The 23,380-nt window shown below is 47.3% G+C and overlaps 1 protein-coding gene across 1 annotated transcript; it reads left to right on the top strand.

Annotated features, from left to right (window-relative positions):
- Window positions 1-11,769: 11,769 nt before the first annotated feature.
- Window positions 11,770-12,681, top strand: LOC128437400 (coxsackievirus and adenovirus receptor homolog). Its single transcript, XM_053419542.1, has one exon. It carries the CDS (start codon window positions 11,770-11,772, stop codon window positions 12,679-12,681), a length of 912 nt encoding a protein of 303 aa, XP_053275517.1.
- The last annotated feature ends 10,699 nt before the right edge of the window (window positions 12,682-23,380 follow it).

Here is a 23,380-nt window from a genome sequence, read left to right as displayed (position 1 = left end):
TGATCTCTGAGCTGAACTGAAACCAGTATCACACAGATCACCCAAACACAAGCTTATTATAATAATTCTGTTAAATTCTATAGATTGAGGTCACTACAGCTGTCTCTGCAGTGGAATCAGAGTATCTACAGCAAAAGTGTTGCATGATAAAACAGTGTTAATGTCTCAGTTGTGTTAATGAACATCACACATGAACTTTTGGTAATCTTGGATTTGGAGGATTTAAAAGAGATGATAAAAATCAAATGTGGAATTGAATTTACACCATGTACGAGTTATTTCTATCAGAGCTCTGTCATGTGCAGACAGTGAATGTGGTGAAGGTTGCAACAAATTTCTGCTTCGACAACCTCAGTCATGTGAATGATCTCACAATCCCCACAGAGTAATTCATTTTAATCCGATATTCCTTTATCACATTAATACAACTTCAAACTCACACAGATTCCTCGATTCTGCTGATGTTGTTGCATCTTTTAATGATCCTGAGATCTCAGAGTTATGCTTAATACTTTCCGTGGTGGATCAGGATCTTTGCACTCATTGATAATCATCTGTTCCTGAGGCTGAACCTCAGGTCATCTCCATGGACCATGTTTCACTGTATCAGGTCAGGCTTGTCAGAGTGAAATGCATCTTCCTCTCTCAATCGCTAATCGACCGTGACGTCAGGCTGAAATATGTCCATTGTGTTTCCTGTTAGCTATGGAATTTATTCTGCTAATATTTTTTACTGGTTTCATTTCAAAGCTGCTGGGGCTCTGATATCAACTCTGATGTGTTGATCGGAGCTTCAGCCGCTTTTAAACATTGGATGATCCTCAGAGATAAAGTTAGGAGAATATTTGAGTTGCTTCCACCAAGGAGGCTTCACCACTGGTTTGTTTGTTAGCAGCATTCCACAAATCTACTGAACAGATTCCCAGTAAGCTTGGTGGAAGGATATGAAATGGGTCAAGTGACATAAGTTTGGTTTGGATCTGGATCAGGGGGCAGATCAACATTTTTAAACATTTGACAGATTTTTCAGATAAGATTATATTGATGCAGATGAAATGTATAGGAAACATTTTGAAACTGAGTTTGTGATTTGATGCAGGAATGAGTTGTTTCATCTTTTGACAGTGTGTTGATCAGATAACCAGCACTTTGTCGCAGCAACAGCTCGGACTCATCAACGCAAGTGACGTTGAGAATCACGACAAAATTCTCCAGTTCAGGTTCTGAGGACTGAGTCCGGGAGCAGGTCTTTGTTTGCTGCCGTTTGATTACAGCAGACCACCATTGTAGTTCAGTGAAGAAAAGTTTAAATTACCAAACAGGTTAGGGTTATGGTTAGTAAACAGCCCGACCAACCCTAACATGTCTAGAAAGCACTTTGACCTATTAAAAAAATAAACAATGAACATCTACTATAGTTTTTAAAGAAGAATGGCTGAGACCTGATGTTAAAACATGAGCAACACAGAAGAAAAGTGAAATTAAATTTTCTGCTGCGGCGGATGTGAATAAACCACTTGAGGACACATTGTTTGCTGTTTGTGTTTTCTTTATGCGGTTTTGAAAATGTTTCCCTTTGTTCCGGTTTGGGGAAGCTGTGTCTTCTCTGACTCCTGTAACTAATGCAGTTGGACATGGGTTTGTTTACTGCTGCTGAACGATGGTGTCTAAAGTTCGAGAGTTTATCTGAAAGGCACTTTCTGGTAAAGTAGGTCTTAGGGTTAGGGTTAATAGGTTTTCACTTGTGCAAACCAGTGTGGTCTCACACACTAAAGTAACTTTTTAATTTGAAAGCTCCAGGGTTGTTTTTTAGTCTGAATGGGCAGAAACTGAGATGACAGCCTAACCACTACTGGTTTCCTACATGAACCAACTCCTAATATTCTCACAACAGTAGTGGCTGCTGATCAATATAAATGTATTTCCTTTTCTTTCATAGATTTTCTGAAAATTGTGTGTTGAACTTTGTCTGTCCATGCATGTTAACAGAGTTGACGCAACGACGTGACTGACTTCGAACACACAGCAACAGCTGCGCTCACTCAAGGAGATTTATTCACTCAACACTCCAATCACACCACAGGTACACACCCACACCAACAATCACAGGTGTCCGTATTCAATTAATAAACAAAACAAAACCAAAACATAATACAAGTTGAGAGCACACTGTCAACATGGTAATGCACTGATTCCTTTTTTAAATCAGAAATTTATATCAGATAGTTTTAGGGTCTCTGACTGAGACTTTGTCTGAAACATGATTCAGAAGAAAAAGCGATGGTGAATTTAAACATGAAGATAAACTGTTGCTGTGACACATTGAGGGAACTCCAGGAATATTAAAAACTAATAAATAAATGAATACATAAATAAATAAATAAGAAACATGAGCAAAGAAGAAATTAACTGATGCTTTGGAGAAGTGTCCTTTCTTGTTTTAATGATTGAGTGCAGCAAATTTGATGGCCCGGAAAACATAAATGACTCCACATTGATATTTTGAGACAGTAGATGTAAAAGTGCCACAGCTGCATTGATGTCAGAGCTCTCACTCATCTGTAAGAAATTATTTTCAGTCTATGATGATGAGTTGAAATATGGGAATTGATACATGTCTGAGCCGCGGTAGCAAAAAAAGGATTAATGGTTTTGTATTTATAAAGTGCTTTTCTGGTCTTGATGACTCAAAACTCTTTACAGTTTTACATTCACACACCATTCATACAGAGCATCTATTAGCAGCACTGTGTTGTTCTTTGAGCGGCAAGTCTGGGATCAGCATTTCAACGATTTCAACGATTGTTGATCGGATTTTAATTGATGATGTCGGGAACCAATAAAGGTCCAGTCCTATCGATTTGCTCTTCTGACTTGAAGTTAATAACCTTTGACAAATTTTTCTGACACCACAAGCTTGGACAAATATTATAGGGAGTTGAAGGGGCTGCAGTGCCCCCTACTGACAATGTGCTTTACTTCAGTCCCAATTGTTTTTTAATACAAATCAATGTTTTTACTAGTAAATGAGACCATAAAACAATGTACAACAGCCTGATTAACAGCTCGGACCATCCAATGAGTGCAGGTGTGGGTGGGATGCAGTGTCCTTGAGCTGGACCAAATGTCAAACTGAGGCAGCTCACAAATCAACATCAACAACAGATGTCTGACCTATTGTAGCTATTGGAGGTCAAAGATGTTGAACAGGGAAATTAGCACAGCGAGCCTTGACAAAAAAAACTGCCGTCACAAGTCTCGACATGACTGCTGATCCGCTGACAACAGTCTCATGCTCTGAAACGTGAAATTAGTGAAATTTCACGTTTCAACTTGATAACTTGAAAAACTCATGTGACATGTAACATACAGGATGTTAGGGTTAGGTAAGCATGATAATATCCATGGCCTGACCTCGGGTGGTGCTCCTAAGCTGGTAATTATACAGTTATAACACACTGAAAATACAGATATGTGGACTATTTACTATAAAGAAGCTTGAAATACAGATAAATGAACAGTAACAAAGCATTTTTTATGCTTAAATCTCTCCACTCGTCCGAGGGAGGGTTCGTGGCTTAAGGCCGGGGCATGCTTCTGCGTTTTCACGGGCCTGCAAGCACAAAAGCCCTTCCGGGCCCCTTACGTGCTCATGTGCGTCGCCCAATTTATAACCCAACTATAGACAAAGCTCCACAAGCCTCCGGCAGCCCGCAAGGCTGTGATTGGTCTGCTAACTACATCCTTTCCGGAGTCCGTTTCCGGTTCCATTCCCCATAATACCGGCAGAAACAACGGAAGATTTAGAAGAGCGAATTTGGACCAAATAGAAGAGCGGTTGGCAGAAGATATCCGAAAGTATGACCACTTGGTTAACCCGTCACTGACTGGCGGATTTGTCCACCAGAAAATGGCTATGAGGAGCCGCAGTGGCTATGTAATTAAATAGTCGACGAAGAAGAAAGAAGGTCGTCTTCGACAAAACCAGTTACTCCGCCTAGTGTTCTGGCGGGGAATTGCTTTGTAATGCACAACGCTTGGATAAGCATGAATGACAACGTGTCCTACGCCACAGCGGCGTGAAAAGCCGCAGACGCAGTTGCAGAAGCATGCGCCGGCCTTTAGTCAGGTAAGTAAGGTAAGTCAATTTTGATTTAGTCTGGAGGCCCTGTCACGACGTTTCGAAATTTGTTTATCTTCATCAGGCTAGGGCAGGTAAGTAGGTCAGGTCGAATTAAGAGGTAAGTCATCCCCATGGTGGGTCTCTGGGAGAGCTTGTCCCTGATCTTGCTCCATGAGGCATTTTGTCTTGTCTGAGACTGGCCAAGGAGTTGCAATCATTTATATAGCCCATCTAGCTCCTCCCCCTGGTGAAGTTTCCTTGTCCCTCCGAATCACAGCACTCCAACAAGCACTCATTCCCATACTCCTTTTCCATCAATTCCATTAAAATAGGCTCCAATCACACACCTATAGGGATCTCTTGTCCTCTAAATATTAAACACAGTTGGGTGGGGTATACCAGGGAATTAATTGCCTTCTCTCTGAGGTCTTACTGCCTTTTTAGGTCTTTCTTCCTGTACTGTACTTGCCCAAAATTAAAGAGTTGCAAACCAACTGGTTGTGGAAACTATGTTATTGGTCAATAATCTCAAAGGAGTTAGGTGAGATGTCTCAGGTCACTTGTTCTGTCCAGGGGTCAAAGGTTAGGTTTAGGGTTAGGGTTAGGGTTAGGGATGAAAGCACATTGGAGAAGGAGATATTCTTGAATAACTTTTTTTCTGAAGGTCGTAGAGACTTGGAAAGTGGTTTCTATTGAACTAATGTGGGTCCTGCGGATCGATTGGTGCCATCCCCGAGCTCCTACGACCTTCGGAAGGGGTCGAAGTAGCGAATGGCCGAAAACCCGAGGAGATATTCTTGAATAACTTTTTTTGTGAAGGTCGTAGAGAGTGGGAGAGGGCATTTGTTTCAGGCAAGTGGGGTATTGCGCATCGATTGGTACCATTTTCGAGCTTCTACGACCTTCGGAAGGGGTCGAACGCCCAAATCCCCAAAAGTGGGCGGGGCTAGTTCGGAATTTCTGATTTCTGGTGGAATTTCTGTGGATCTTACCTGCATTCTTACCTTTCAGGCTGAATGAAGAGGGGCCTGATGTGTGTCCAGACCACTGGCTCCTTGGCCCCCCATGATTGGGCCCCCAGAAGAGCTCCTGTGCCCCATACACCGCACGGCCCAAGGAGATGCTTCACTCTCATTCTTCCAAGCGACTGATTTTGGATTTCTCCAAGATTTGTTAGGGTTAGGGTTAGGTTTAGAAAATCTATCTCGATGACTCCCCCTGCTTCGTCCGTCGACTGGGCAGTTTGGTCTAGGGAGCCAAAGGCAATGCACGGGCCGACGCGCGCCATCAATACTCTCCAGTCTCACATATCTCTTTCTTGTCGAATTTGTTTGTTTGATGTTGTTTTATCAAAGCTGTAAAACATCAAAGTAAAAGATTGTTTCTGTTTTTGATATTAAGTAACTTTATTTTTCTGTATACTTGTCTAATATACCGGTTTATTTGGATTTTTTTGCTTTTATAATGGTTTTATTTATTATTGTCTTATTAAGATGATTTTAGTGTTCATTTGGCATGCCTTAGTTTTCTATTTAGTTTTATCCTATATTGAAGATGAAGGATTGTTATTTATTTTATATTAAAAAGGTTTTATTTAGAATTGTTTGTTTTCGACCAGTGATTTAGACTATTATTTAAAACTATTTTGTTTGCCTAGTCCTATATAAGGTGACACATCATCAGTAGTGTACTTCAGGGTCATTGGGTGTTTCGGCCATTACCACCAGACACCCTCTCCCAAGGAAGGCCCCGCCGGGGTTGATCAAACCCCAGGGTGTGTCCCACTAAGTTTATAGTAATCTAAGTGTAAGGTATTTTAGAATTCTGGTTTGTCGTTTTTAGGGATCAACTGATTTCGGGTTAGAGTTTCTAACTAATGTTTTTTTTAAGGATAATTTTTTTAGGTCTAGAGTTTGATGGTTTAGGGTGTAACGGTTAGTTTAAGTGGTTAGGGTTTTTAGGCGTAGGATTGAACGGTTAGGTTTAGAATTAAGGTCACGTATAGGCTAAAGTGGTTCGATTTAGGGTTAGGGTTAGGTTTTAGGGTTAGGGACAAATGGTTAGGTTTAGGCGTAGGGATTGAATGGTTAGGTTTAGGATTAAGGTCATGTATAGGCATAAAGTGGTTAGATTTTAGGGTTAGGTTTAGGGTTAGGGACAAATGGTTAAGTTTAGGCGTAGGGATTGAACGGTTAGGTTTAGGATTAAGGTCATGAATAGGCATAAATTGGTTAGATGTAGGGTTAGGTTTAGGTTTAGGGACCAAAGGTTAGGTTTAGGCGTAGGGTTGAGTGGTTAGGGTTAGGAGTTAGGATCCTGTCTAGGTCTAGAGTCTAAGTGGTTTTAGGGTTAGGGTTAGGGCTAGGGTTAGAAATTAGGTTTAGGCATAGGTTAAAGTGGTTAGGGTTAGGGTTAGGGTTAGGGGATCGCCATTCAAGGTGAATACGAAGTGGAAGCAGATTTGGATTTACATGCAAATGTGTGAGAATATGGAAGTGGAATCAGGGACAATCAGGGACCCCTCTAGGTGGCAGTGTTGTATAGGCTATGAGAGCGGTTTGAATGGAAGCGTATTAAAAGCGGTGGCAGGCGTCTTTTGGAAGGGCGTCCGGGTACTTGCGGGTGAGTGTGTGCGGATGGGGTTTTGGAAGCGATTGGTGTGTGCGTGTCTCTGCGAGCGTATGGGCTGTCCCGGATGTTTATATAGCATCCGAAAGCTGGGGGTCGTGGCTAGGCAGCGGTGGGGGTCGGGGTCGGGTTGTCGGTCAGGAAAGGGCGTGAAATGGAGGGAGAAAAAGGGCGAGGTGCGGACCTGAGTCAACGGGCGCATGGAGATGAGAGGAGGGGTGTGATGTGCAGATGGAGATAAGAGAGGAGGGGTGTGAGGAGGGGTGTGATGTGCAGATGGAGATAAGAGAGGAGGGATGTGATGTGCAGATGGAGATGAGAGAGGAGGGATGTGATGTGCAGATGGAGATAAGAGAGGAGGGATGTGATGTGCAGATGGAGATGAGAGGATGGGTGTGATGTGCAGATGGAGATGAGAGGAGGGGTGTGATGTGCAGATGGAGATAAGAGAGGAGGGATGTGATGTGCAGATGGAGATAAGAGAGGAGGGGTGTGATGTGCAGATGGAGATGAGAGGAGGGGTGTGAGGAGGGGTGTGATGTGCAGATGGAGATGAGAGGAGGGGTGTGATGTGCAGATGGAGATAAGAGAGGAGGGATGTGATGTGCAGATGGAGATAAGAGAGGAGGGATATGAGGAGGGGTGTGATGTGCAGATGGAGATGAGAGGAGGGGTGTGAGGAGGGGTGTGATGTGCAGATGGAGATGAGAGGAGGGGTGTGATGTGCAGATGGAGATAAGAGAGGAGGGATGTGATGTGCAGATGGAGATAAGAGAGGAGGGATGTGATGTGCAGATGGAGATGAGAGGAGGGGTGTGATGTGCAGATGGAGATGAGAGGACGAGTATGATGTGCAGATGGAGATGAGAGGAGGGGTGTGATGTGCAGATGGAGATGAAAGGAGGGGTGTGATGTGCAGATGGAGATAAGAGAGGAGGGATGTGATGTGCAGATGGAGATAAGAGAGGAGGGATGTGATGTGCAGATGGAGATGAGAGGAGGGGTGTGATGTGCAGATGGAGATAAGAGAGGAGGGATGTGATGTGCAGATGGAGATGAGAGGAGGGGTGTGAGGAGGGGTGTGATGTGCAGATGGAGATGAGAGGAGGGGTGTGATGTGCAGATGGAGATGAGAGGATGGGTATGATGCGCAGATGGAGATGAGAGGAGGGGTGTGATGTGCAGATGGAGATGAGAGGAGGGGTGTGATGTGCAGATGGAGATAAGAGAGGAGGGATGTTATGTGCAGATGGAGATAAGAGAGGAGGGATGTGATGTGCAGATGGAGATGAGAGGAGGGGTGTGATGTGCAGATGGAGATGAGAGAGGAGGGATATGAGGAGGGGTGTGATGTGCAGATGGAGATGAGAGGAGGGGTGTGAGGAGGGGTGTGATGTGCAGATGGAGATGACAGGATGGGTGTGATGTGCAGATGGAGATAAGAGAGGAGGGATGTGATGTGCAGATGGAGATAAGAGAGGAGGGGTGTGATGTGCAGATGGAGATAAGAGAGGAGGGGTGTGATGTGCAGATGGAGATAAGAGACGAGGGATGTGAGGATGGGTGTGATGTGCAGATGGAGATGAGAGGACGGGTGTGATGTGCAGATGGAGATGAGAGGAGGGATGTGAGGGGTGGCCAGCCTGCGTTCCCGCCCCTCTGGGGCAAAAGCCACATTTTGTAATTTGAAATACATGTAAACTGATAGGATTGTGGAAGGCCACCATATTTCAACCTTTTACCATTGACTTTGAACTTTGACCTCAAACGACCCAAAACGTAGAGGACAGATAGCCACGTGCCGTGGCTTTCGTCCTTGCTGGGTTAGACAGGAATCTGAGGAGTTTCAGGCCTTCAGCATCGATTCATCTGAGCTCTGTCCCGGCGGCTCAGTCAGACTGCAGAAAAGCCTTTTTGAGGCCAAGCAGCAAAGGGTGGGGGATGGGCAAAAAAGAGAAAATGTTAATCTCGTCCGAGAGATGCGAGCCAGGCGTCTACGGAAAGGTGGGGTCAAGGAGAGCGCCGTCCGATTAGAACCGAGTCTCTAGGCTGCTCCCCGGCCAAGCTAGGGGGCGTCAAAGGGTCAAAATCCCAGCCACTTCTGGGGCTGTAGCTCGGCCGGGGAAGGGCCTAGAGAGGCGCGGGGTACGGCGTCGGAGAGGTCTTAGGGGGCCCCATCACATATCCGAAGGCCAGGCCGCTGGGACGCTAGGGGGCGCAAGAGGTTAGACTTGGGGCAGCTTCCAGATTATGGACAGTCCGGACTTGGAAGTGCGTCTTTTGGAAGCATTCCATATTCTCGCTTATTAGTACGTAACTTGGAAGCATTCCATATTCTCGCTTATTAGTACGTAACTTGTGGAATCTTCCACATTCTCACCTTTTGCCAGAGGTCAAGTTTTGAACTTCCTGTGTCAACAGGAAGTCGGCCAAATCATCGGCAACATACGAGCGGTGAAGCTGCACACAAGGCACGTTCCTCCTCAGCGTTGTTTAAAGACTGCAGTAGAAAGACGGTGCAGGTAAGTCAACATGGGTCACCCCGACAAGCGTTAGTCACGTTTCCCCTTTGGACACTAAAGATGTGATGTATTTATTTGTTTGGCTTTGACTTTTGCCAGCGTTCGAAACGATGCTAATTAGCATGCTAATGCTAGCGCAATAGATCAGAATTTGGAAGCACATGGTCTGCTTCCAGATTTACACCTACATTACATTTGCTTTTCAGGCCTGGGTGCTTTTTCCACCAGAGATGAGCAAGGTAAGTACACAAGGTCATCCAATCGATTGTACGCTAACTTTGATGGATGCAGCTTGTCTTTCCTGTCATTCCTCTGTTCTCCATACACAGTCCGAGGACAGCTGTGAGACCAGCCCTATCACCCCTGATGAAGCAGGATTTGATGTCTGGATCGAACATGGATCAATAAAGTAAAAGATTTCCAGATATCATATTTTTGTACTTTGTGGGCCCGTTTGTCTGTCATGTGCTGCTGATGGCTTAAATTTGACATCCATCCAGGGTCCAGCTCAGTGATATCGAGCCCGGCAGTAGAATCTTCGTGAGGGAAACCGAGGTCGAGTGGCCCCCCCCCACCCTCCCCCAATCCACACCACTTCCAACCACCCTTCCTACCCTACTGTCCAACCCCTCGACTCCTCCATCCCCCCCGTCGCTGCAGCTCCTTCACCCCCCACCAACCTACACCACCGGCCCCCCCACCCTCCCCCAATCCACACCACTTCCAACCACCCTTCCTACCCTACTGTCCAACCCCTCGACTCCTCCATCCCCCCCGTCGCGGCAGCTCCTTCACCCCCCACCAACCTACACCACCGGCCCCCCCACCCTCCCCCAATCCACACCACTTCCAACCACCCTTCCTACCCTACTGTCCAACCCCTCGACTCCTCCATCCCCCCCGTCGCGGCAGCTCCTTCACCCCCCACCAACCTACACCACCGGCCCCCCTACCCTCCCCCAATCCACACCACTTCCAACCACCCTTCCTACCCTATTGTCCAACCCCTCGACTCCTCCATCCCCCCCATCGCGGCAGCTCCTTCACCCCCCACCAACCTACACCACCGGCCCCCCCACCCTCCCCCAATCCACACGACTTCCAACCACCCTTCTTACCCTACCGTCCAACCCCTCGACTCCTCCATCCCCCCGTCGCGGCAGCTCCTTCTCCCCCCACCAACCTACACCACCGGGGAATGTCCACATGAAAAAAGTGTTGGTTTTGCTGCCGAAAAGACATGAGGGTCAGGCGCCTGAATCCAGACGCTCTGGTACCTCCACTGGACGTAGATGTAGTCACTGTTGTGTTCTATCATAGGTATGTTCGATGGATTGCCTTGAGGTCTTTTACTGTTTTTGACGACAGAGGTTTTTAGCACAGGAAAAGTTGAATCAACCTTGCGTGTTCTAAAGCAATAAAATTTTTGCAAAAGTCCTTTGCTGGTCATTATTGCCGCCTCGTAGCTATACTTGTGGTAGCTTCCAGAATCTAGAAGGCTCCGCCATTCCACATTCTCGCCAGTGAAAAGGTTAGACTTGGGGCAGCTTCCAGATTATGGATGCTTCCAAAATCGGTACTTCCAAATTATGAAGTACAGACTTTGGAAGCATTCCATATTCTCGCTAGTTGTCCATAATTTGGAAGAGATTAGACTTGGGGCAGCTTCCAGATTATGGAAGATTCCACATTCCACATTCCCGCCAGTGGAAATGGTTAGACTTGGGGCAGCTTCCAGATTATGGACAGTCCGGACTTGGAAGTGCGTCTTTTGGAAGCATTCCATATTCTCGCTTATTAGTATGTAACTTGGAAGCATACCATATTCTCGCCTATTAATGTATAACTTGGAAGCATTCCATATTCTTCCTGTTAGTACGTAACTTGGAAGCATTCCATATTCTCGCCTGTTATTACGTAACTTGGAAGCATTCCACATTCTCGCCTGTTAGTACGTAACTTGGAAGTGCGTCACTTGGAAGCATTCCATATTCTCGCTTATTAGTACATAACTTGGAAGCATTCCATATTCTCGCCTGTTAGTACGTTACTTGGAAGCATTCCATATTCTCGCTTATTAGTACGTAACTTGTGGAATCTTCCACATTCTCACCTTTTGCCAGAGGTCAAGTTTTGAACTTCCTGTGTCAACAGGAAGTCGGCCAAATCATCGGCAACATACGAGCGGTGAAGCTGCACACAAGGCACGTTCCTCCTCAGTGTTGTTTAAAGACTGCAGTAGAAAGACGGTGCAGGTAAGTCAACATGGGTCACCCCGACAAGCGTTAGTCACGTTTCCCCTTTGGACACTAAAGATGTGGTGTATTTATTTGTTTGGCTTTGACTTTTGCCAGCGTTCGAAATGATGCTAACTAGCGAGCTAATGCTAGTGCAATAGATAGGAATTTGGAAGCAGATTGTCTGCTTCCACATTCTCACCTAGTCCCATTCATTTTTCATACCCCCCCCCCAGGAAGCGTTTCTCATCCAGACACCATGGACAGGCTTGCTTTCCGACTTCTCATCATCGTGGCACTGACAGCTAGAGGCCTGGAAATCAACCCTAACCGCAAGATTTTGGAGAAGGCTGAGGGAGAGAACGTGTCGTTGGCCTGCCACTTCACTCTTGCCCCGGAGGATACAGGAAATTTGGAGATCGAATGGAGCGTGAAGTCCATACGCCACCCACTGGACACGGCAGAGTTTCTCCTGTATACGGCTGGGCATATCTACGACACTCTCTACGAACCTCTGAAGGGCAGAGTCTACTTTGACTCAGAGGACCCTGAAAAAGGAAACGCGGCCATTCATCTTTTGCTGCTGACTACCAAAGACACGGGCGTTTACTACTGCCAGGTTAAGAAGGTCGTGGGCATCAGGAGAATCTATACAGTCCTCAGAGTGCTCAAGCCGCCATCAAAGCCCAGTTGCAATTACACAGAGGGGGGCCAAACCAAAGTGCTACGTTGTCGATCTCAGGAAGGTGCGGCACCTATCCAGTACCACTGGTCAAGACTACCACCCTGGAAGCTGCTACCCAAGTCGGCGCTGTTGGACAAAACGGCAGGCACGCTCACCATCCACGAGGCCAATGAAGGGACTTACAAATGCACTGCGATTAATCGTGTTGGAAAGAAAGAGTGCTTCCTGGAACTGAACCTACCACGTCCTCCATCGGTGACAATGATTGCAGGAGCCGTGACAGGGGGCCTGGTCGCCATCATGATCATCGCTTCCATCACATACCTCATCGTACGGCGCGTTTGGTGCCTACGGCATCCGCCGGAGGCAGAAACCCCCAATGAGATCTTGGAGGATGCAAGTCCCCCCCAACACACCACAAGATCAGTCTCGCCCACGTCACACGCCGGGGCCGGGCGGTTGAGGACAATTGAAACGTCAATGTGATGTGATGTCAGGCCTGTGTTAGTTGTTGACCTGTTGTCGACCTGTTGTGAGCAAATAAAGTTCACTTGGAAGCATTCCATATTCTCGCTAGTTGTCCATAATTTGGAAGAGGTTAGACTTGGGATAGCTTCCAGATTACGGAAGATTCCACATTCCACATTCCCGCCAGTGGAAATGGTTAGACTTGGGGCAGCTTCCAGATTATGGACAGTCCGGACTTGGAAGTGCGTCTTTTGGAAGCATTCCATATTCTCGCCTGTTAGTACGTAACTTGGAAGCATTCCATATTCTCGCCTATTAATGTATAACTTGGAAGCATTCCATATTCTCGCCTGTTAGTACGTAACTTGGAAGCATTCCATATTCTCGCCTGTTAGTACATAACTTGGAAGTGCGTCACTTGGAAGCATTCCATATTCTCGCCTGTTAGTACATAACTTGGAAGTGCATCTTTTGGAAGCATTCCATATTCTCGCTTATTAGTACATAATTTGGAAGCATTCCATATTCTCGCCTGTTAGTACGTAACTTGGAAGTGCGTAACTTGGAAGCATTCCATATTCTCGCTTATTAGTACATAACTTGGAAGCATTCCATATTCTCGCTTATTAGTACGTAACTTAGAAGCATTCTATATTCTCGCTTATTAATACGTAACTTGGAAGCATTCCATATTCTCGCTTATTAGTACATAACTTGGAAGCATTCCATATTATCGCCTGTTAGTACGTAACTTGGAAGCATTCCATATTCTCGCTTATTAGTATGTAACTTGGAAGCATTCCATATTATCGCCTGTTAGTACGTAACTTGGAAGCATTTCATATTCTCGCTTATTAGTACATAACTTGGAAGCATTCCATATTCTCGCCTATTAATGTATAACTTGGAAGCATTCCATATTGTCGCTTATTAGTATGTAACTTGGAATCATTCCATATTCTCGCCTGTTATTACATAACTTGGAAGCATTCCATATTCTCGCCTGTTAGTACGTAACTTGGAAGTGCGTCTTTTGGAAGCATTCCATATTCTCGCTTATTAGTACATAACTTGGAAGCATTCTACATTCTCGCTTATTAGTACGTAACTTGGAAGCATTCCATATTCTCGCCTGTTATTACGTAACTTGGAAGCATTCCATATTCTCGCTTATTAGTATGTAACTTGGAATTAACATGAATGGTGCGAATGTGGAATATTCCACATTGCGTCTATTAAGCCATTGTCTCCCGCCCACGGCCCCCGCCCACCACATGACATCCTGTGTTAACAGAAAGTGTGCTGCAGAAGGTGGACTGAGGAGCCAGGTGACTGTCTGGAGCACGCTGGTGTTGTGTGTGGCTGAAGACACAGGTAAGTGGCCATTTGTGGTGTCGAAAGTGGCATTTCTCTATGTTGTGTGCTGATTGAGGCAGGTTGTGTTTTGTTTCTGCTATGTTTGAAGGCTTTTCCGAGCATTTTGCGAGTTGATTAGCAAGCTAATGCTAGTGCAATAGATAGGAATTTGGAAGCACATGGTTTGCTTCCACATTTTGGACAGTCTGTTGCTTCCACATTGTGGACAGTCTTTTGGTTTTCAGGGCTGAGGTCGCCTGGATTCTGAGGAAGGAAGATGGTAAGTAGACCCCAACGGTGGTTTATAATTTGTTTTAGAAGACACCTGCTGCTTAGTTGTCTGCCTGTTTTCCATCCATCGCATGCAGCCTCCACCATCGAGGCTGTGCGGGTTGTGCTACCGCAGCTATGTGAGGCTTAAACCACACCTGGAGTCTGCTCACACGATCCCCAACAGTGTGGAGTTTCAGCTCCTTCTAAAATATGGGAATGCACGGTAAGATGACGTGATGATTGATGATGTGTGTTGGCTGTGCTTTTGTGACAAGGGGGCCGGGGGGGGGGGGGGGTGGGCGGGCTTCGTTTACAATCCAGAGTTGGGTTTGGGGCAGCTTCCATAATCTAGAACACTCCGCCCTTTCACATTCCCGCCAGTGGGTTAGGGTTAGACTTGGAAGCATTCCATATTCTCGCCTGTTAGTACATAACTTGGAAGTGCGTCTTTTGGAAGCATTCCATATTCTTGCCTATCAGCATACAAATTGGAAGTTTGGGAATAATGACCTTTTTGTCTTTGCTGTAGAACGTCAAATCCGTTGGACTGCCCCATTTGCATGAAGGAACGCCTGGTCCGCCTGGACAAACATCTGCAGGATGCGCACCAGCTCTCAACTCCTGGTGTAAGTGTATACGTGTGGTTGGTCTGGGTCTGGGTCTAGCTCTTACGAGGTGTAGAGGAGCCAATTGTTAAACAGCTCTGGCCATTTTTAACAGGAACGAGAACCCCTAGTGACGCAGGCGAGGAGGGTTGTTATCGCGAAGGAATTTGCGGAACTTCGCTCCCACGGGCCCTACCCGCCATTGGTCTCCACACTTGGGGCTCTCAGCGAGCCAGGTAAGGGCTGTCTGCCTTCCCTCCCAGGTGGGGTACGGGGTGAGGGAACGGCAGTGTCCCAAAATCATGCGTGTGCTCATCTTGTTTTGTCCTCCAGAGGACGTCGAGGATGTCGAGATGTATCCAGATCCCCCCGAATCTTCTGGACAGCCGGTCCCTCCCCCAACTCCCGATAAGAGAACACCGCAGGCCCGCCCTGCTCCCGCTGCCCAAAGCAACGGTGGCAAGGAGGCGGAGATGGAGGAGGAGGAGATGGAGATGGAGGAGCAGGAGCAGGAGCAGGAGGAGGCGGCAGAAGAGTGGGTGGTGGAGGAGGAGGAGGAAGAAGGGGTGGCAGAGGGGGAGGAGGAGGAGGAAGAAGGGGTGGCAGAGGGGGAGGAGGAGGAGGAGGAGCTGAAGGGGGAGGAGGCTCCACCGTCCGTCCGGGCCTGGTCAGGTGGGGTGTCTACTAGGAGGTCTACTTTTCAACTCCAGCTTCCTATTGAAAACAACAACGAGCGGCCCTGCAGGTGCGCTAAAATCCTCAGTCGGTTGGTAGCACTGGAAGGTGAGGTGGCAATGGCCAAGAAGGAAGCGGCAGCAGCCATGGCGGTTGCCATGGCAGCCAAGGCAGAGGCAGCCTCGGCGGCGGTGGCATCGCCTGCGGCGTCAGCGGGGGGGCAGCATCCCACTCCCGTGGTTTTGGGGACGCCAGGGAAGCAGCCCGGGCGGGAGTCGCTGCAGACGACACCCAAATCGGCCGCAAAGGGAGAGCATTTTCGCAAGCTTCTCAAGAAAGGGACTCTGTATGGTAGGTAGGCGGTTTGTTTGTTTGTGTGTTTAGGTGGGGGGTGGGTTAGACTTGGGGCAGCTTCCAGATTATGGAAGATTCCACATTCCACATTCCCGCCAGTGGGTTAGGGTTAGACTTGGGGCAGCTTCCAGGTTATGGACAGTTTGGACCTGGAAGTGCGTCTTTTGGAAGCATTCCATATTCTCGCTTATTAGTATGTAACTTGGAAGCATTCCATATTCTCGCTTATTAGTATACAAATTGGAAGCATTCCATATTCTCGTCTGTTAGTACGTAACTTGGAAGTGCGTAACTTGGAAGCATTCCATATTCTCGCCTATTAGTGTATAACTTGGAAGCATTCCATATTCTCGCTTATTAGTATGTAACTTGGAAGCATTCCATATTCTCGCTTATTAGTACATAACTTGGAAGCATTCCATATTCTCGTCTGTTAGTACGTAACTTGGAAGTGCGTAACTTGGAAGCATTCCATATTCTCGCCTATTAGTGTATAACTTGGAAGCATTCCATATTCTCGCCTGTTAGTACGTAACTTGGAAGTGCGTAACTTGGAAGCATTCCATATTCTCGCCTGTTAGTACGTAACTTGGAAGCATTCCATATTCTCGCATATTAATGTATAACTTGGAAGCATTCCATATTCTCGCCTGTTAGTACGTAACTTGGAAGTGCGTAACTTGGAAGCATTCCATATTCTCGACTTTTAGTACATAACTTGGAAGTGCGTCTTTTGGAAGCATTCCATATTCTCGCCTATTAGTATACAAATTGTAAGTGCATGATTTGGATGATTGCATGATTCCTTCTTTTTTTGGTTCTTGTCCCCTCCCACTGCAGAACGGGTCATCGAGGACTTCAGGGCATTTAGGCTGGGACCGCGGAATGGTCGGAAAGACCTTGATAACGCAAAGCAGATTGCCACTCACTGTCTCCGCTTTTGCGCTTACATGGTGGGCGGAATGACCGAAAGTTCGACCAGGGATGACTTGCGGTTTTTAGCCCGCACGGACAAGCTGAGGAAGTAAGTTTGTATGGGTTCCTCCTCCTTTGCAAAGTGTCACTACTCTCTCTCTCTCTCTCTCTCTCTCTCTCTCTCACCGCTCACCATGTGCCTCCCTGCCTCTTCCCGCAGCTTTCCTGCTTACTTGAAGAGTAAGGGCTATGAGCCCACCACCATCAGGAACATGATGATCAATGTGGTCAACTTCTACAAACACGTGGAGCATGCCTTCCTGAAGCTAAGTAAGCTCAAGAGCGAGGACATCGGCAGGGTCCTGTACGAGCTCAAAAGGCTCCTGGCAGAGATCCGCAGGGATGTGGTGGTTCGCCAACAGAAGGTCAAGCAGAAAAAGACTCGTGAGTTATGTTTATGTTTTTTTGGGACCTTCCAAATTCCTTTCAAAACCAAAGAACCGTACCACTTTTGGCAGGGGCTAATCCTCCTCCCATCTCCGCAGTCACCCAGCTGGATTCAGAGCAAGAGCTTAATTTCCTAAGCACTGCCAGGAGAAGAATCCAGCAGCTGCTGGGTAAGTGGACCTCCTCGGCGGCAGTGCACATGTTTTTAACCTACCTACCTGCCGCTGATGTTTTGTGTGTGTGTGCGTTTCTAGATGTCTTGGCCACCGGCAAAGTTTCGCCTAACCATGACCATTCCATGTTGATGGGCTACCTGATGGGATACCTCTGCATAATCAGTGGCCACAGATCGGTGGTGCTCACAAGCTTGCTTAAGGAGCATGTGGCTAATGCAGACATCTGGATGGATGGCAGTCGATACCAGGTCCTGGTGAGTACTGTGAGGGGGGGGGGAAGCTTGGAAGCATTCCATATTCTCGCTTATTAGTATGTAACTTGGAAGTGCGTAATTTGGAAGCATTCCATATTCTCGCCTGTTAGTACATAACTTGGAAGTGCGTAATTTGGAAGCATTCCATATTCTCGCCTGTTAGTATGTAACTTGGAAGTGCGTAATTTGGAAGCATTCCATATTCTCGCCTGTTAGTACGTAACTTGGAAGTGCGTCTTTTGGAAGCATTCCATATTCTCGCTTATTAGTACGTAACTTGGAAGCATTCCATATTCTCGCCTGTTATTACGTAACTTGGAAGCATTCCATATTCTCGCTAGTTGTCCATAATTTGGAAGAGGTTATACTTGGGGCAGCTTCCAGATTATGGACAGTCTGGATTTGGAAGTGCGTCTTTTGGAAGCATTCCATATTCTCGCTTATTAGTATGTAACTTGGAAGCATTCCATATTCTCGCCTATTAGTGTATAACTTTGAAGCATTCCATATTCTCGCCAATTAGTATACAATTCGGGAGGTCTTTGACAGTGGATCCTTTCTTACTTCCTTCCTTCCTTCCTTCTTTCACAGGTGGATGAGCATAAGACTGTAAAGACCTTCGGCCAGGCATCGCTGGTGCTCAATGCTAAGGAATTCAGCTGGCTGCGGCAGCTGTATGATGGCAACTGCTGTGTGAAAGGAAAAAGCAGCAGGAACATCTTCCACACTTTTCTTGGGAGCAGCATCACCAAGCCTTTGAAATTTCTGCACCTGGCCTGGACGGACGCAGGGCTCCGGGGGCCGATCACTTTCAATATGATCCGCAGCAGCGTGTCCACTCAGGCCGAGAGGCACCTCTCTGAGACAGAGAGGAGAAAAGTTGCCCTGTCGATGTGCCACGACCCTTCAACCGCAGAAAAGTTTTACGTCTCCCTTCCCACCAGAGACGTGGCCTACAAAAACAGGAAGCTGCGGATGAAAGCGCTGATGCACGAAAAACGCAAGGCCCGAGCAAAGCCCAATCCCCTCGAGGAAGAGTCTTCCTATTCCCTCACCTCAGAGAGCAGCGAGGAAGACAAGGAGCCTGTGTATGACGACAGGCCAGAAACCACCTCGCTGTCTTCAGAGGAGGAGCTCATGCGCAAAACTCAGACCCGGCTGAAGAAAAGGTTCTTCTTCCCCTCGGGTGCCAAGCGTAAATTGGAAAGCGTCGGTGGCCCTGAGATAATTTCCCCTTCGAAAATACATGTAACAGTTGAAAGGCTGAATCCCATCGTCGCACAACAATACCAAGGCAAGTGGAGCATCACTGTTGACGTGCCAAAGAACGAGACGGGGGTGGCATCTTTACATCAGCCGGGGACCACCGAGGGAACCCCAAGTGCCAAAGCCAAGCCAAGGCCTGAAGAGGGTGCACCGGATGGTGCTCCGGCAGCAGGCCCAGCAGCAGCCGGGGCAGCAGCAGGCGCAGCTGCTGAGCCCGCTTCTCCGCCCGCTTCTCCGCCCAGACCTGGGACCAGGTCCTCCCGCCGGAGTCTTCTGCAGGCCGGCATAGAAGCCCAAATTTCCAGCTCAGGAGGGGAAGATGAATCCAAGGCCCTGGACCCCCTCTCTGCTGTGTTCTTGCCGTGGTCAGTAAACTCTCAAGTCCTTTTGGAAACGCAGATGTCCAATGATGTCCAGGAGTCCCAGAATGGAGCGGCGGCTTCTCCGCCCGCTTCTCCGCCTGCTTCTCCGCCCAGACCTGGGACCAGGTCCTCCCGCCGGGGTCTTCTGCAGGCCGGCATAGAAGCCCAAATTTCCAGCTCAGGAGGGGAAGATGAATCCAAGGCCCTGGACCCCCTCTCTGCTGTGTTCTTGCCGTGGTCAGGCAACTCTCAAGTCCTTTTGGAAACGCAGATGTCCAATGATGTCCAGGAGTCCCAGAATGGAGCGGCGGCTTCTCCGCCCGCTTCTCCACCCAGACCTGGGACCAGGTCTTCTCGCCGGGGTCTTCTGCAGGCCGGCATAGAAGCCCAAATTTCCAGCTCAGGAGGGGAAGATGAATCCAAGGCCCTGGACCCCCTCTCTGCTGTGTTCTTGCCGTGGTCAGGCAACTCTCAAGTCCTTTTGGAAACGCAGATGTCCAATGATGTCCAGGAGTCCCAGAATGGAGCGGCGGCTTCTCTGCCCACTTCTCCGCCTGCTTCTCGGCCTAGACCTGGGACCAGGTCCTCCCGCCGGGGTCTTCTGCAGGCCGGCATAGAAGCCCAAATTTCCAGCTCAGGAGGGGAAGATGAATCCAAGGCCCTGGACACGCTCGCTGCTGTGTTCTTGCCGTGCTCAGGCAACTCTCAAGTTCTTTGGGAAACGCAGATGTCCAATGGTGTCCAGGAGTCCCAGAATGGAGCGGCGGCAGGCAATAATCCCACCTCTAGCCTGTAGGTTCAGCTGACCCTGGGTCAAGAAGAGGCCCCTCTTGTTCTTAAAGCACAATTAAATTTTTTTGGCAAAGGCATGTATGTGTTGGTTCCAGTTGTTGTTGCTCTGGGGGGGGGGGGGGGGGGTAGCTATACTTGTGGTAGCTTCCAGAATCTAGAAGACTCCGCCATTCCACATTCTTGCCAGTGAAAAGGTTAGACTTGGGGCAGCTTCCAGATTATGGATGATTCCACATTCCACATTTTCGCCTGTAAGCGACTACACGTTTCAACTCCCGCTTCCAATTTGTATACTAATAAGCGAGAATATGGAATGCTTCCAAAAGACGCACTTCCAAGTTATGTACTAACAGGCGAGAATATGGAATGCTTCCAAGTTATGTACTAATAAGCGAGAATATGGAATGCTTCCAAAAGACGCACTTCCAAGTTATGTACTAACAGGCGAGAATATGGAATGCTTCCAAATTACGCACTTCCAAGTTATGTACTAACAGGCGAGAATATGGAATGCTTCCAAGTTACGCACTTCCAAGTTATGTACTAACAGGCGAGAATATGGAATGCTTCCAAGTTATGTACTAATAAGCGAGAATATGGAATGCTTCCAAAAGACGCACTTCCAAGTTATGTACTAACAGGCGAGAATATGGAATGCTTCCAAATTACGCACTTCCAAGTTATGTACTAACAGGCGAGAATATGGAATGCTTCCAAGTTACGCACTTCCAAGTTACGTACTAACAGGCGAGAATATGGAATGCTTCCAAGTTACATACTAATAAGCGAGAATATGGAGTGCTTCCAAGTAACGTACTAATAAGCGAGAATATGGAATGCTTCCAAGTTACATACTAATAAGCGAGAATATGGAATGCTTCCAAAAGACGTACTAATAGGCGAGAAACTGGAATTCCAAATCCATGGATTTTTCAAAAACCTTTATTTTGTCATGTCTGCCACAAAACAGTTTGCCCTCTGGAATACAACATAGGAAAAGTATACACGTCGTGCACACCCATCACAATGAAAAAACAAAAGAGACAGTGAACACAGGTCCTAGGCGGTCTGGCTCCTGTGGGACTACCACGTCTTGGGGTTTGTTTGCCACCACCACATTTCCACTTCTTTCCAAGAGAGGCTTGGGCCGTCCGGCACTTGGCCTCTTGTCATAAGTGTCCGGGGGAACCTCGGCCGGGGGAGGCTGAGGCCAAGGAGTAGCACTCGGTTTGGGAGTTTCTGCGACTGGGCGCACAACGCCGCCTATGCTCTGCACAGTGAAGCCTATACTGCTGCCCCCCTTCTCTTTGACATTCTTCCTGGATGGAAACAAGCACAAAAGTCCGAAAAGTAAGGTGGCGACCTTGGTTGACAGAAGAGACACAAACAGAAACATTGTTCCCCACATCTCGGACAGAGAATCCCCACCTGTGGTATGGGACCTCGCGACTGATGCGTGGACAGGAGGGCTCTTCAGGCTGCCATTTTTCCCACTGTTGGACGGGGATGTCACGCAAGACTCTGGGCCGCAATTTCGGCTGCACAGGAGACGAAAGCAGTAACAGAAATGAACGAGCTGTGTCAAAGTTAGCCTGCAATGCAATCAGGTGGCGCCATGCAATCTACTCACCATCTTGGGTGGAAAAGCACTCACAGGCCACACACCAGGCACCACCTGGAAAATAAATGCAACAGGCGTGAATGTGGAAGCAGACAATCTGCTTCCAAATTCCTATCTATTGCACTAGCATTAGCTCGCTAATTAGCATCGTTTCGAACGCTGGCAAAAGTCAAAGCCAAACAAATAAATACACCACATCTTTAGTGTCCAAAGGGGAAACGTGACTAACGCTTGTCGGGGTGACCCATGTTGACTTACCTGCACCGTCTTTCTACTGCAGTCTTTAAACAAAGCGCTGAAGAGGAACGTGCCTTGTGTGCATCTGCCAAGCTCGTATTTTGCTGCTGAATGGGCCGACTTCCTGTTGACACAGGAAGTTAAAAACTTGACCTCTGGCAAAAGGTGAGAATGTGGAATGCTTCCAAGTTACGTACTAACAGGCGAGAATTTGGAATGCTTCCAAGTGACGCACTTCCAAGTTACGTACTAACAGACGAGAATATGGAATGCTTCCAAGTTATACATTAATAGGCGAGAATATGGAATGCTTCCAAAAGACGCACTTCCAAGTTATGTACTTATAAGCAAGAATATGGAATGCTTCCAAGTGTCGCACTTCCATGTCCGGACTGTCCATAATCTGGAAGCTGCCCCAAGTCTAACCTCTCCCGCCAGTGGGAGAGGTTATACTTGGGGCAGCTTCCAGATTATGGACAGTCTGGACTTGGAAGTGCTTCTTTTGGAAGCATTCCATATTCTCGCTTATTAGTATGTAACTTGGAAGCATTCTATATTCTCGCTTATTAGTATACAAATTGGAAGCGGGAGTTGAAACGTGGAATCGCTTACAGGCGAAAATGTGGAATCTTCCTCATTCTCACCTTTTGCCTAATGTCAACTTTTGAACTTCCTGTTGTGTCAACAGGAGCTGTTGACACAACAGGAAGTTGCCAAAACGAGTGGGGAAAACACGGTTGACAGCTGCATATGAAGCAAACTCCTAGCTGATGCTCGCAGGAGGAGCAGCAAAAGGTGCAGGTAAGTCACAGTCAGTCTCTCCGGTAACCATTTATTTGTATTGGTTTTGATTTTGTCCAATGTTTGTGACGACGCTAATTAGCATGCTAATGCTAGCGCAATAGATCAGAATTTGGAAGCACATGGTCTGCTTCCAGATTTACACCTATTACATTTGCTTTTCAGGCCTGGGTGCTTTTTCCATCTGAGATGAGCAAGGTAAGTACACAAGGTCATCCAATCGATTGTACGCTAACTTTGATGGATGCAGCTTGTCTTTCCTGTCATTCCTCTGTTCTCCATACACAGTCCGAGGACAGCTGTGAGACCAGCCCTATCACCCCTGATGAAGCAGGATTTGATGTCTCAATCCAACATGGATCAATAAAGTAAAAGATATCCAGATGTCATATTTTTGTACTTTGTGGGCCCGTTTGTCTGTCATGTGCTGCTGATGGCTAAAATTTGACACCTATTTTCCTTTGATCCATCCAGGGTCCAGCTCAGTGATATCGAGCCCGGCAGTAGAATCTTCGTGAGGGAAACCGAGATCGATTGCCCCCCCCCACCCTCCCCCAATCCACACCACTTCCAACCACCCTTC

The sequence above is a fragment of the Pleuronectes platessa genome, chromosome 3 (assembly GCF_947347685.1).
Source record: "Pleuronectes platessa chromosome 3, fPlePla1.1, whole genome shotgun sequence".
Lineage (NCBI taxonomy): Eukaryota > Metazoa > Chordata > Actinopteri > Pleuronectiformes > Pleuronectidae > Pleuronectes > Pleuronectes platessa.
Note: the sequence above shows the minus strand (reverse complement) of the source record. Positions and strands in the feature narration are given on the sequence as shown.

Bases quoted from the DNA above. Each gene is read 5' to 3' on its own strand.
- LOC128437400 (XM_053419542.1), top strand. From the start codon at position 11,770: ATGGACAGGCTTGCTTTCCGACTTCTCATCATCGTGGCACTGACAGCT.